The sequence below is a fragment of the Leptopilina heterotoma genome, unplaced genomic scaffold (genome assembly GCF_015476425.1).
Source record: "Leptopilina heterotoma isolate Lh14 unplaced genomic scaffold, ASM1547642v1 Lhet_465, whole genome shotgun sequence".
NCBI classification, from domain to species: Eukaryota; Metazoa; Arthropoda; class Insecta; order Hymenoptera; family Figitidae; genus Leptopilina; species Leptopilina heterotoma.
Window position 1 is genome coordinate 94,644 of NW_025111095.1, and position 12,491 is coordinate 107,134.

The 12,491-nt window shown below is 31.7% G+C and overlaps 1 protein-coding gene across 1 annotated transcript in view; it reads right to left on the bottom strand.

Moving 5' to 3' along the window:
- Positions 1-1,370: 1,370 nt before the first annotated feature.
- Positions 1,371-12,491, bottom strand: part of LOC122507361 (ETS-like protein pointed) — a gene marked incomplete at its 5' end in the record, with an annotated part of 71,074 nt that continues 59,953 nt past the window's right edge. Inside the window, 5 exons of the mRNA XM_043620022.1 lie at positions 1,371-2,060; positions 2,231-2,528; positions 2,831-3,106; positions 10,169-10,474; positions 10,606-10,818. Of these exons, the coding sequence (XP_043475957.1) occupies positions 1,997-2,060; positions 2,231-2,528; positions 2,831-3,106; positions 10,169-10,474; positions 10,606-10,818 (1,157 nt within the window). The remainder of the gene's footprint in view (positions 2,061-2,230; positions 2,529-2,830; positions 3,107-10,168; positions 10,475-10,605; positions 10,819-12,491) is intronic.

The window sequence follows — 12,491 nt, forward strand, 5'->3', positions numbered from 1 at the left end:
CAAATGCATATAGAAGGAGTTTACACAGTAAGCCTTAAATATAAGCCTCCGCGCGCATAAACGGATATACCTCCAGGAGCATATATTTGCGCCTGCGCGAACACGTGGTCAAGGCAAACTCTTTCACAACACAGCTGCAGGCAAACACTTTGCGCAGACGCAAGTATATCCTCATGGAGGCATATCCGTTTATGCTCGCGGAGGCTTATATTTAAGGCTTACGGTGTAAACTCCTTCATATTTGTTATCAGTAAAGTCTGCTTGCCGTCGAAGTTTACGTACACGGAGAAAAAAATCAGGGCTTTTTAGCATGGAGTGGTCTGTACCTTTAGCGCATGGGCGCTTTCTTACGGCGAAAGAACGAATTTGTACGATTGCAGCAAGAGCTCGCCCTATTTTAGTAAGGAGCCTTGCTACAATCGTACGAGTTCGTTCTTTCGCCGCAAGGAAGCGCCCATGCGCTAAAGGTACAGACCACTCCATGCTACAAAGCCCTGATTTTTTTCTCCGTGTAGGGGTGCCCACAACCGGAGCGTGCCCACAACCGGCGCACTTACCCTACTTCTAATTTCAAGCCGTTCTGTAGACGCAAAACTTAGTATTAGGAAATGTATATAAGAAATATTTGTAAGATTAAAAATTTACGTGATGTAAACAAACACTTGTATAGCCAAGTATGAAGGAGTTTACACCGTATACATTCTATCGTTATTAAGAAAAGAAAATTTAAAATGGGTTTGGTTTAATATGAATAAAAATGATTTAAAAGAAAATTAAAGTTGATTGGAAGATAATTTACACATCGGTTTAATAAGTTGCCTACTATCAGGGGATATGCTTTAACTTAACAATATTTTACTACTGACTCAATAGTCAGTTTGCAATGTTAATTTATCGACTAAGCAATGAAAAACAAAATTATCACAAATACAATATAACGTAGGGCACTTTGTGGATTGGTTTTAAACAATTAAACTTTTAGAAAATTGCGATTACCCCATAAAATCAACAAATTGGGCACTTTTCATGCGACATACACATATATATATATTTTTTACACATTAAATTTTATTTCGTCATAAAATGCTTAAGTTCCCCATTTTTATTCTTTTAAATCTTTTAATTATCATTTAATAATTAAAATTTTATTTATTCTTGTAATTGTAGTTCAAAAATATTTTTAAATATTTGTACTCAATAATATTTAAATATAACATAAATTTCATATTAAATCAATAATAAAAATGTAGAATATATAAAAATTAAAATGATTTATATCTCTGCTTTTTACAATTTCCAAATCTGCATAATTTTTTGTTTTATGAGCATTGGGAAAATAAATGAAAAACTCACAATATTAAAAACCAGCATTGAGTTATAATGATTTATTGTAGTAAAATTAGAGTAAATAACAATCACATATCGCGTCATCTATCAAACGAGATATAACACACATGTTAAATGATGCGACATAAAATAATTTAGATGCATCGTTTCGATGATTTGATGCCACGGTGCTTAGAAATCACGTAACATTAATTAAAAATATATATGTTTATTATATATAATATGTATAAATTGTCGAGTTTACTCCTATAAATATCTTCTAAAAATCTTGTGTGGCAAATAATCACTTAAGAACAAATTCACAATTTAGTCGTTTCTTTCTTTTTTTCTATCATTTTTTTAGGCACCAATGGTATGCGGACCCTGTCTTTGGTACATATGACCGATTCATTTTTCAACAATGTTTTTTTATTTTTAACGAAGACGCTTAATTGGTCCTCCATAAGTTTTTTCAAATTACATTTCTCTCTCGCTCTCTTTCTGAAAATTCACACATCACTTTCTTTCCTATTTTTTATTTTTGTTCTTTAATCAATATATATATATATATATATATATATATATATATATATATATATATAAAAGATTGGGATAGTCGTTTGTCAGTGACACAATTTTTTTTCTTTAGTGCACAATTCCCAACGAATTCTCAGTCTTCTTCCTTTTTCTCCGGCTTCAAGTCCACCATTGCATGCAATTCTTCGGGACTGTATCTGTAAAGAAAAGTGAAAAATTAATAAAATTGATATTAGAATATATATTAAAATTATTTACTATTAATAATTTAATCAATTTAATATGAAAATCATTTAATGAACTAAGTTTTAAAAGTAAAATGTTTTAACTTTTAGAAATTAATGAATAAATGAAAAGTAAAATTTACCCTAAGAGACTCTGGAGATCGCAAACAAAGCGATAAACGTATCGTTTACCGGCAGTTTTATGAATAATATTCTTGTCGTAGTAATATCGCAAACCGCGACTAAGCTTCTCGTAATTCATTTTCGGCTTATTTTTTCTTATTCCCCATCGCCGTGCAACTTCATCTGGATCTGTGAGTTTAAATTCCCAACCGTCACCGGTCCACGAAATGAACCCTTGACACGATTTGTCCGTTAAAAGTTCTAATAGGAATTGCCACAATTGAATTGGACCAGAGCCCGTGAAGCAAGGACCACTTCCTGTATAAATTCGAAAGAAGCAAAATTAATCATTGTACAAAAAGCGATTTTTAAAATTATAACTCATTATAATTAAAATTTATTATCTTAATATTTCATATATTAAATAATTTTAAATATGCCATTTATTCTTTCAAATAAATATAGGAATAATAGTTGATAATTTCGATTTGTTTTTAATTAAAACAAATTGTTAATGATCTGCTTTAATTTTAAGTAATAATGATTAATTGAAAAGTTGAGAAAATGTTGATAATTTTGATTAATTTACAGGATGTAAATGAAGAGAGAAGAGGACGTACCAGTGTAGCCAGCCAACATGGCGCTTTGAAGAAGGGGTTTCTGGTCGGGATTGTTGCCAATGGCTGAGGGATGATGGGGATTTGATGAATCCCTGGGTCCTAGACCAGCTAAGAAAGCAGGATGATGCGATAAGTGTTCACCGAGTGGACCCATCGATCCCCATTGATCGCCACCGCCACCCCCGCCAGTCCCACTTCCGCTGCCTGGGACCGTTTGGAATGACGATGCGTCGTACTGGCCGTACCCTCCTTCGCTGTACCCCTCATGATAACGACCTGCGAATCATTTTTATTATTACTTATTTTTAATATTATTACAATTCTAAATATTCTAACATAAATACTTCCGTAAATATATATGCATTTTTTGTTATCCAAAAATATAGTATCTACTTAAATAATAATTCATGTCTTATCTTTTGACAAATTAATTTTTTCCAACAATACCCGGAAAAATAGTTCTTTTAAAGTCAAAGCGACCTTTTACAAAAAAAATTTTTTTAAATTTATTATAAAATCATTGTCAAATATGCAAAGAATTTAGAAAAACAAGGTAAAAGTGATGAAATATTAGCATAATAAAATTGAGCCGCAGCTACGCTCGGGCTGTCTTTCCAAATCGGAATACCTACTTCGAATTGCGCGGTGGGGACTAGGTCTGTCCAATAAGGCAACTCGAAGTAGATATTGCGGTTGAGAGGAACAGCCCGAGCGTACGGTACGGTAAAATTTTGGGCGCGTGACAGTCCTAAATGTTGGTGAGCAGCTCACCGAAGTAGTGGGAATGCCGCCTTTGGTTTGCAGCTGAACAACTTTGGGACTGTCACGCGCCCAAGATTTTACCGCAGCAACCCAAAAGTATAGTCCTGTAGCGTTCCTCCAAAATGGTCAGTAGCAGCCTATCGAAAGTCTGCTGCTGACCCAAAGGTTTCTCAGTGTAGCTTATAGGCGATTTTTGAATATACAAGGTGATTTACAAAAAATTAATTAAATTAGAAGTATTTTAATTATTTTATGTGTATAATTTTTCTCTGTGAAGTATGTCATTATTGAGAATTACAAAAGTACAATTTTCTTGAAAATATATTAAATATTATTTTTTTTTATAATCAAGTAGTATAATCATCAGCTTTTTGTTAGTATTTTTTACGGTTAGGAATTTATCAAATTTTTCTTTTTTAACTTTAATTTTCAATGACATTCTTTTCTTATTTATAAGAAATACTCTCTCCAAATTTGAATTAATGACTTTTTTTTGCTTTTGAATTATAGTAAACTAAAGTTACTAATTAAAAATTAAGTTAATAATAATAATAAAAATAATAATAATAATTATTAAGTTCCCGTGTGGAAAAAGCCCCCATCAAGCCCACACGACGTAAGGGCCCCCGGCGGGGGCCGACGAGGGCTGATCCATGTGGGCAAATCCATGAGGGCCACGCCGAAGGCCCGCATGGATTGCCCACATCATTGACTTGCAAAAATTTCTAAGTCCAAACCTCAAATCATTTTTTATTACTTCAAAATTAATGTTTAGAATGATTATAAACAATGAAAAACACATATTTCACATAAAATTATTTACATTTTTTTGAAAATATTGAACTCACATGGGGGCAAATCCTTGAGGGCCCACACGAGGGGCCCGCATGGATCGCCCACATCATTCACTAGCAAAAATTTCTAAGTCCAAACAAAAAATATTTTTTTACAACAAAAAATTAATGTTTACAATCATTTTAAACAATAAAAAACGCGTTTTTAACAGAAATGTTTTGACATTTTTTTAAAAATATTGAACTTACATGAGGGCAAATCCTTGAGGGCCCACGCGAGGGGCCCGCATGGATCGCCCACATCATTGACTTGCAAAAATTTCTAAGTCCAAAAAAACAATTTTTTTTACAACAAAAAATTAATGTTTATAATGATTTTAAACAATGAAAAACACGTTTTTAACAAATATTTAATGGTACTTTTAAAAAAATATAAAACTCACATGAGGGCAAATCCTTGAGGGCCCACGCGTGGGGCCCGCATGGATCGCCCACAGCATTGACTTGCAAAAATTTCTAAGTCCAAACAAAAAATATTTTTTTACATAACAAAAATCAATGTTTATAATGATTTTAAACAATGAAAAACACGTTTTTTTGTTATGGTGTATTAGTGTCAACAATGTTTTATTGAATCATCAAAAGCAAGTCAGCTAGTGACCTACTATAAAGAAATAAATTTCAAGTAGGTCCCTTAGCACAGTGGTAAAGTGTTTGTCTGATAGTCCGTAGGTCGTAGGTTCTATTCCCGAGTGCGTCAGAATTTTTTTTTTTTTGGTCACGATTTAATTAAAAAAAGTAAAAATCGTTTAGTAACAATGTTATTTATTAATAATTGAACTTGTTTATTATTAATAAATAATTAATTTATTAACTTAATTTTGAAAAATAAAGTCGAGGGTAAGTCGAGGGCAGAGATGAGGGCAAACGCGAGGGCCACGCCGGGGGCCGACCCACGTGGGCCCCTCATGGATGTGGGCGATCCATGCGGGCCCCCGGCGTGGGCCGACACCACTTTTCCACACGGGTTACTAATTAATTTTACTAATTCATTATTAAAAATGAATTAGTAAAAATTACTATTTATTTATTCATTATATATTACTGTTTAAAATGTACGAATTCAAAAGCAAAAAGTCAATTACTATTACAGATTACTATGTGTTTCAAAAATGTTTGACCCTAGAGAAAAATTGATATTACTCAGTAGAAAAAAATCTATATAAAACAAGACAAAATGCACGAAATAGATTATTTTATTCTTCATATAATTTCCATTCATAACATATGACTAAAAATTTTTTTTACAAAGATATGAATAAAAAAAGCGTGAAAAACAGGAACTTTTGAGTGATTTTTACTAAAGGACACTTTGACTCTATAAATTTCATAGAAAAAATGGTAGGAGAAATCTGAAAAAATTCATCAACATTCCTTAATATCTACTTTCAACATATTTACAAATTGTTTTTTAAAAAATTTTAAAAAATTGTCTACATATTTATTATTAAGGAGAAGTGCAATTTTGGCTTGTAATTGTGCTAGAAACTTCAAACAAAATTAAAAATTTTTTTAATAAATTTTTTATTCTAAATTTAATAAAAGAATAAAGTGTAAATACAAGTACAAGTGTAAATTTCTTTTATATTAACAATTCTTTTTTCAGAATTTTTTTTTCCTTTGCATACAAAGAGGGCATACATAAGTTTCAATAACACCCTTGAACTTCTGGAAGGATTGCTATCCAGTGTAGCCTTTTTTTGCATGGCACCTGAAAATAGGAAAAATGACATAGCCATAAACGAGACAGTACTACCTAAGTTTTCGGAGGGTATCAATTACTTTTCCCTATTGAGTGACTTTTAAAAAAAAATTTTAAAAAAGAATTGTTAATATAAAAGAAATTTACGCTTGTACAATAATTTTTTTATTAAATTTAGAATAAAAAATTTATTTAAAAGATTTTAAATTTTGTTTGAAGTTTCTATCACAATTACAAGCCAAAATTGCACTTCTCGTTAAAAATAAATATGTAAACAATTGTTTAAAATTTTTTAAAAAACAATTTGTAAATATGTTGAAAGTAGATATTAAGGAATGTTGATGAATTTTTTCAGATTTCTCCTACCATTTTTTTATGAAATTTATAGAGTCAAAGTGTCCTTTAGTAAAAATCACTCAAAAGTTCCTGTTTTTCACGCTTTTTTTATTCATATCTTTGTAAAAAAAATTTTTAGTCATATGTTATGAATGGAAATTATATATTATTATTATTATTATTATTATTATTATTATTATTATTATTATTATTATTATTATTATTATTATTATTATTATTATTATTATTATTATTATTATTTTGTCTTGTTTTATAGAGATTTTTTTCTACTGTGTAATATCAATTTTTCTCCAGGGTCAAACATTTTTGAAACACATAGTAGTAAACATTTTTAATAATTCAAATTTAGAGAGGGGTCGTCCATATACCACGTGGACACTTTTTAAACACTTTTTGACCCCCCCTCCCCCCTCGTGGACAATCGTGGATTTTTGACGAACCCCTCCCCCCCTGATTGTCCACGTGGACAATCGGGTTTTTTATTTTAAAAAAGTGAATAATAAAAAGATATTTAATAAGAAATACAATTAAAAAATTCTTTAATTTTTTTTATAACAAACTTCTTTAAAATTCAATAAAGATTAAATTATCTTAAAATATTATTAAATAGGTAATTTTTAGTATTATAGAGAGGACTTTGGCAGCAATATATCTTCAATTATTATATTAGTAGAAATACTTAATCTCTTCGGTAACAAATCTTAAATTTTCTAAAATCCAATAGCTTTAAGCCTTCACATAAACAATAATAGAAATTATTTTTTTAGAATTTGTAAGAATTTGTAGAGGTTGCTTTGTATTCCTAATTGTCAAATTTGCATATATTCATATTTGTGCATTTACGATAATGATTTTGTAATATAAATTAAAAAAGAGTTTGGCGTTTTTTTGACAGTTAAATAAATTTCGGATAGCAAATATTGTCTGATAACAATCTAATAATAAAGTTGAATAAAAAGAAAAAAAAGATATAAAATTAATCTTTTGTGTCCACGTGGACATTTGTATTGACCCCCCCTCTCCCCCCTCGTGGAAAATCGTGGATTTTTGTCGAACCCCCCCTCCCCCCTAAACTGTCTACGTGGTATATGGACGACCCCAGAGCTGTATGATTATTTTTAATTTCAATAAGTTAAGTAATTTTTCTGCACGTACAATGAAAATTAAAAAATTTAAATTCAGATTAAAAATTAAGTTTACATTCTCTAAAATTTTAATGTTACTCATTATATTTCCATAAACATATGATTAATTTAATGCTTTTTTACTTCCTTATGTGTGTGTGTGTGTGTGTGTGTGTGTATGTGTGTGTAAACATCACATTTTCATAAATATCTCGAAATCATGAAGAGCTTTTGGGTTGAATTTTTTTTAAATTGTAGATCTCACCTGCGGACATAAAGGGAGAGTACTTTCTGATATATTAATAAAGTTTAACTAAATTTTTTTTTGATTTTTAATTTTGCAAAAAAACGTTTTTTGCCCATAACTTTAAATAGTATAGGGGAGAGTGGGGCAAGACGGGGTACCGGCTTTATTTAACAAACGAATTAACCAATCGCGATTATATTTTACATAATACTGCATCGAGACGATAGTTTCTTGTTTACAAAACCTAAAAGCCATGAGAACAAATCTTTTATCTGTCAAGGGTTACAGAAGAAGAGAAGCATATGTTTTTTTTCTTTGTTGAATCGTAAATTGTAGTAATTAATCGTTTTATTAAATTTCGTAGGTGCGGGCAAGATAGGGTAGGGGAGAGTGGGGCAAGACGGGGTTCACAAATTAAGCAAAAAAAAAGAGAAATAAGGGAAGTTAAGAAAACTACTAAAATCAAGACTGAATAAAATAAGAGTGACCAAAAAGAAAAAAGCTTGTCAGGTTAAATCATCAATTAGCGATGGTAAAGTGGAAAATACACCTTGTCTCTATTGTAATGGTTATTATTTAGACTGAAATGAAGACTGGGCTGCTTTTTTTGTCTGCGGTCAATGGGCTCACTGCAGTTATGCATGAAGATGAAGATGCAACTTTTACTTGTAGAATTTGTCGACAGAAATAGGTTGTTTTTTGTTAGTACCCCATCTTGCCCCTACGGGTACCCCATCTTACCCGCCGGTGGGGCAAGATGGGGAGATTTGCAATTTTTTCAATATTATTAATTATAAGCTTTTTTAAGAAACAGATGGCCTTTGTACGGCTTTTTTACGAAAGACTGATTCCCAAAGATGATAATAAAAAATAATAATAAAGTATATATTCGATAATTTTTGTTTTTTGCGCTTTAAACCTTAAGTACCCCGTCTTGCCCTACTCTCCCCTATTAAGCAACAAGGGTATAAAGGCAGCCATTTGTTTAAGGTGATTTTTGTGACACGAGTGTAGGTCGAGGGCGCCGTAGCACAGTGGGACCAAACTGCAATTTACTGTTCATAATAGTCTACACGGAGAGAAAAATCAAGCGTTTGTAGTATGGAGACTTCCTATGCTAATTTTGTATGAACGTCCTGCTAAAGAGGCATGTTTTTATACCTCAGTTGCATGAAACATATACTAAAAAAGCATGGATCTCTTGCAATCGTAGTATACTGACGTCCCATGCGTTACAGGTAGAACTTTTATGCTGATAACGTAGAAATTTATACAAATACAGCAGAAGTTTTACGCATATTGCGCATGTGCATTCTTTTACGAAATAAGCTTAACTGTCCATACTACAAACGCTTGATTTTTCTCTCCGTGTAGAGCCTTCATTTTTTAACCGATTTTACTAAACTTTGTTTTAAATGAAAGATTATTAAATTTGAAAGAGATTTGTCGAGGCCGAATTTTAAATTTCAATTTGTTTATATTTATTTTTTTATTGCAAAGTTTAACAAAAGCATCTATTTTTAAAAAAAAGTTATCTCCAGCCTCTATAATCGAATAACACGTGCTAAAAACTTTTTAGAAACACACCTTAAGTACTCTGTAAATTGTAAAAAATTTGTGCAGGTAAATATTCGAATGTTATAAACAATTTATATTAACAAATAATTAAGTTTACAACAATATGTTAATGTGGACAAACGCTTTGATAGATTTTGATGAAATTGTATACTTAAGGGTTTTTGGGGTCGCTGATTACGAATCCAATGTTGGTTTTTCAAAATTCAAAATGGCGGATCCAATATGGCGGATGCTTTTTTTAAAAATCGATTCACTTGCCTATCATCTGCGAATCTATTTAATGACGCAGATATCTCTCGCCTATCATTGATTTTTCAATGATAGAATTTTTTTGCAGAATGCTATTTCCTAATAGCTGCTGCATTTTTAAATACTTATAATTTATAAATAATAAATTATTTATTATTTACATGAATTATTAAAAATAAATAATTAAACAAATAAATATATTAAACAAAAATTATAAACATTAATTTTTTATTATTATTATTTAATTAAAAAATTTATTTAAAAAAATTTTTTCTCTTGGTTGCCAATATTCGGCTAATATTGGACCAATATTAACAACCGATGCTCGGCGAACCCGTTACATCCCAAACATCAGCCCATATTGGTCCAATATTGGGAGTCAATCGGCGCCCAGCACGGCAACCAATATTGGACCGATTAAAGTCTATTGGCAATTTCTCACTGGGACTTTGCAAATTTACACACCTCTTGAGTAGTTTTTGAAGGGAGGTGGCTGGTACTTTGGTTCCAGCTGAATACCACTGGCACTATAGAATTCGGGAGATCCATCGAGATTATAGGGATGAGGTGGCTGATGATCCTGCGGCAAGTTGTGATACTCGGAAGTCTCATCATAGCCAGAATAATGGGCAGGAGTCATGTAACTCTCCGATGTCGAGTTGCTGACCCGCAGATCGACTTCGTTGCCACTCGCTCCAAGGTCGCCGCCGCTGGGTAGTCCGCCTCCTCCACTTTGTATATGTTCCGTTATATGATGATTGCTGTAGTTTGCTACAAAAACACAATAATCGTTACACAAATCAAAAAATCATTTCAACTTCCTTTTAATATTTCAATGAAATATTTAGGAATATTAATTAATTTTTGACTGAGTATAACTCTTGATTTAGAGCTATACTTACATTCCGTTTTGAGCTGATTTAAATTTCGTAGATGGATGTAGGCGCTATTAGTGTTTGGATTATTGTTATTATTGTTGTTGTTCAAGTTGCTGCTAGGAGTGGTTGAATGAGAATTGTTTGGCGGTTGATTGCTGTGATTATGAGGTGGTGGTGGTGAGTTTTCTCTTTGATTGTCATCCTGACACACTGGACTGCGTAGGTGATTGTAACCTCCTGCAAAGCAAACGAAAAATTAATTTATCATTTGAGAATTCATTTTCCAAAAATTAAAATATTAATTGTGAATAAAGTATTCAGTTCCCTCTTGGAAAATAAATATAAGAAAGTATATTAACAGTGTTACAAACAAGAAGAATATAAAAAACTTTCAGCTGTCTTCTTCTTAAAAAAAGAAAGGGGAACAATCTGATATTCTTAAGAGGGGTCTCGTTTGAGACACACCTCTCTTATATTTTTGACAATCATCTTATTCGCTATTGGCTATTCTAATACTGTAACTAGATATCTTATAGACCCTAAATACTTGAAAGCTGCACATATATATTTCTACAACTTTAATAGGCATATAAAAACAATTTTTTTATCCCACATGCACAAAAATGGCGCTTTTAGATAGCTGACGACAGGGAGTAAAGTCATTCATTTGTTCAACCGTATGAAAATGGCGACCTTTTTTTCCCCAAGGGCAAAAAAACAGCTGGTCCCATGCTTTTTTTTTGCCCAAGGTAAAAAAAAGGCCGCCATTTTCATACAAGTCGAACAAGTGAATGACTTTTACTCCCTGTCGTCTGCTATCTGAAATCGACACTTTTGTGCATTAGGAATAAAAAATATCGTAAGTAACACGGGAATAAAGGCAGCCATTTGTTTACGATGATTTTTGCGACACTTGTTTCGGTCTCGGGGCGCCTACGGCGCCCTCGACCTCCACTCGTGTCACAAAAATCACCGTAAACAAATGGCTGCCTTTATGCCCTTGTTGCTTAATGTTATTTCAAGTGAAATTATTTTCGTATACCTATAACAATTTTGCTTCATCAGTTTTATTATTGTTCAGTTATTAATACCTATTTATTTGTTTAATAAATTTAAATAATTTATTGTACATTATTTATTATATAATACCAAAACTGTAATTTTAATAAATACTAAAAAAATTATTCTTCTTTTACTGATAGCTGGAGAAGAATAAAATTATGGTATTTTACTACAAGTAAAAATCCTATGTCATCCCATGTGACGGTCGTTTTTTGGAATTTATCTTTTAAGAACCAGGAGAATTTAGAACTGTAAAATTTTTACTATATATTCAATGACATTTTAACAACAAATTCAATTCCAAATTATAACACTGGAAAATGATGGACTGATCTAAACTCGAAAAATAAAATTGTATTTGAATCTTTAGGGTTTGGAAATATTAATATTAAGTCATATTAAGTCATGGGTAATTGTTGACAGAGTTAATGCGTCAAAAAGACATACTACGTCGTAAGAGGGGAGAGGAGATAAGTTAGTTGACTTATAATCATACTTATACGTTTGACTGATATATTATCATGAAGACAAGAAAATCGAGGTATAGAGGAGATGGAAACGCGGGAGTAGAATGAACAAGATCTGGTAAGCTGGACGGGAGGAATGGATGGAACGTGGGCGTTGCAGTCAAACGATTGGTGGAAGTGAACTCCGCCTATGTTCGTCGCATTACTGACAACTCGGGAAAGAAATTCGCGGGATAAAATGAAAATTTTATTTATTTCAGGGCCATCTTCAGTCTACTTACTTCAAATCTTACCAATCTCTATTCATTTTTTTCTCCTTCCCTCTCACTTCAATCTCAAGAAACAGTTAATTTAATTATTAAAAAAACAATAAGTTACTAT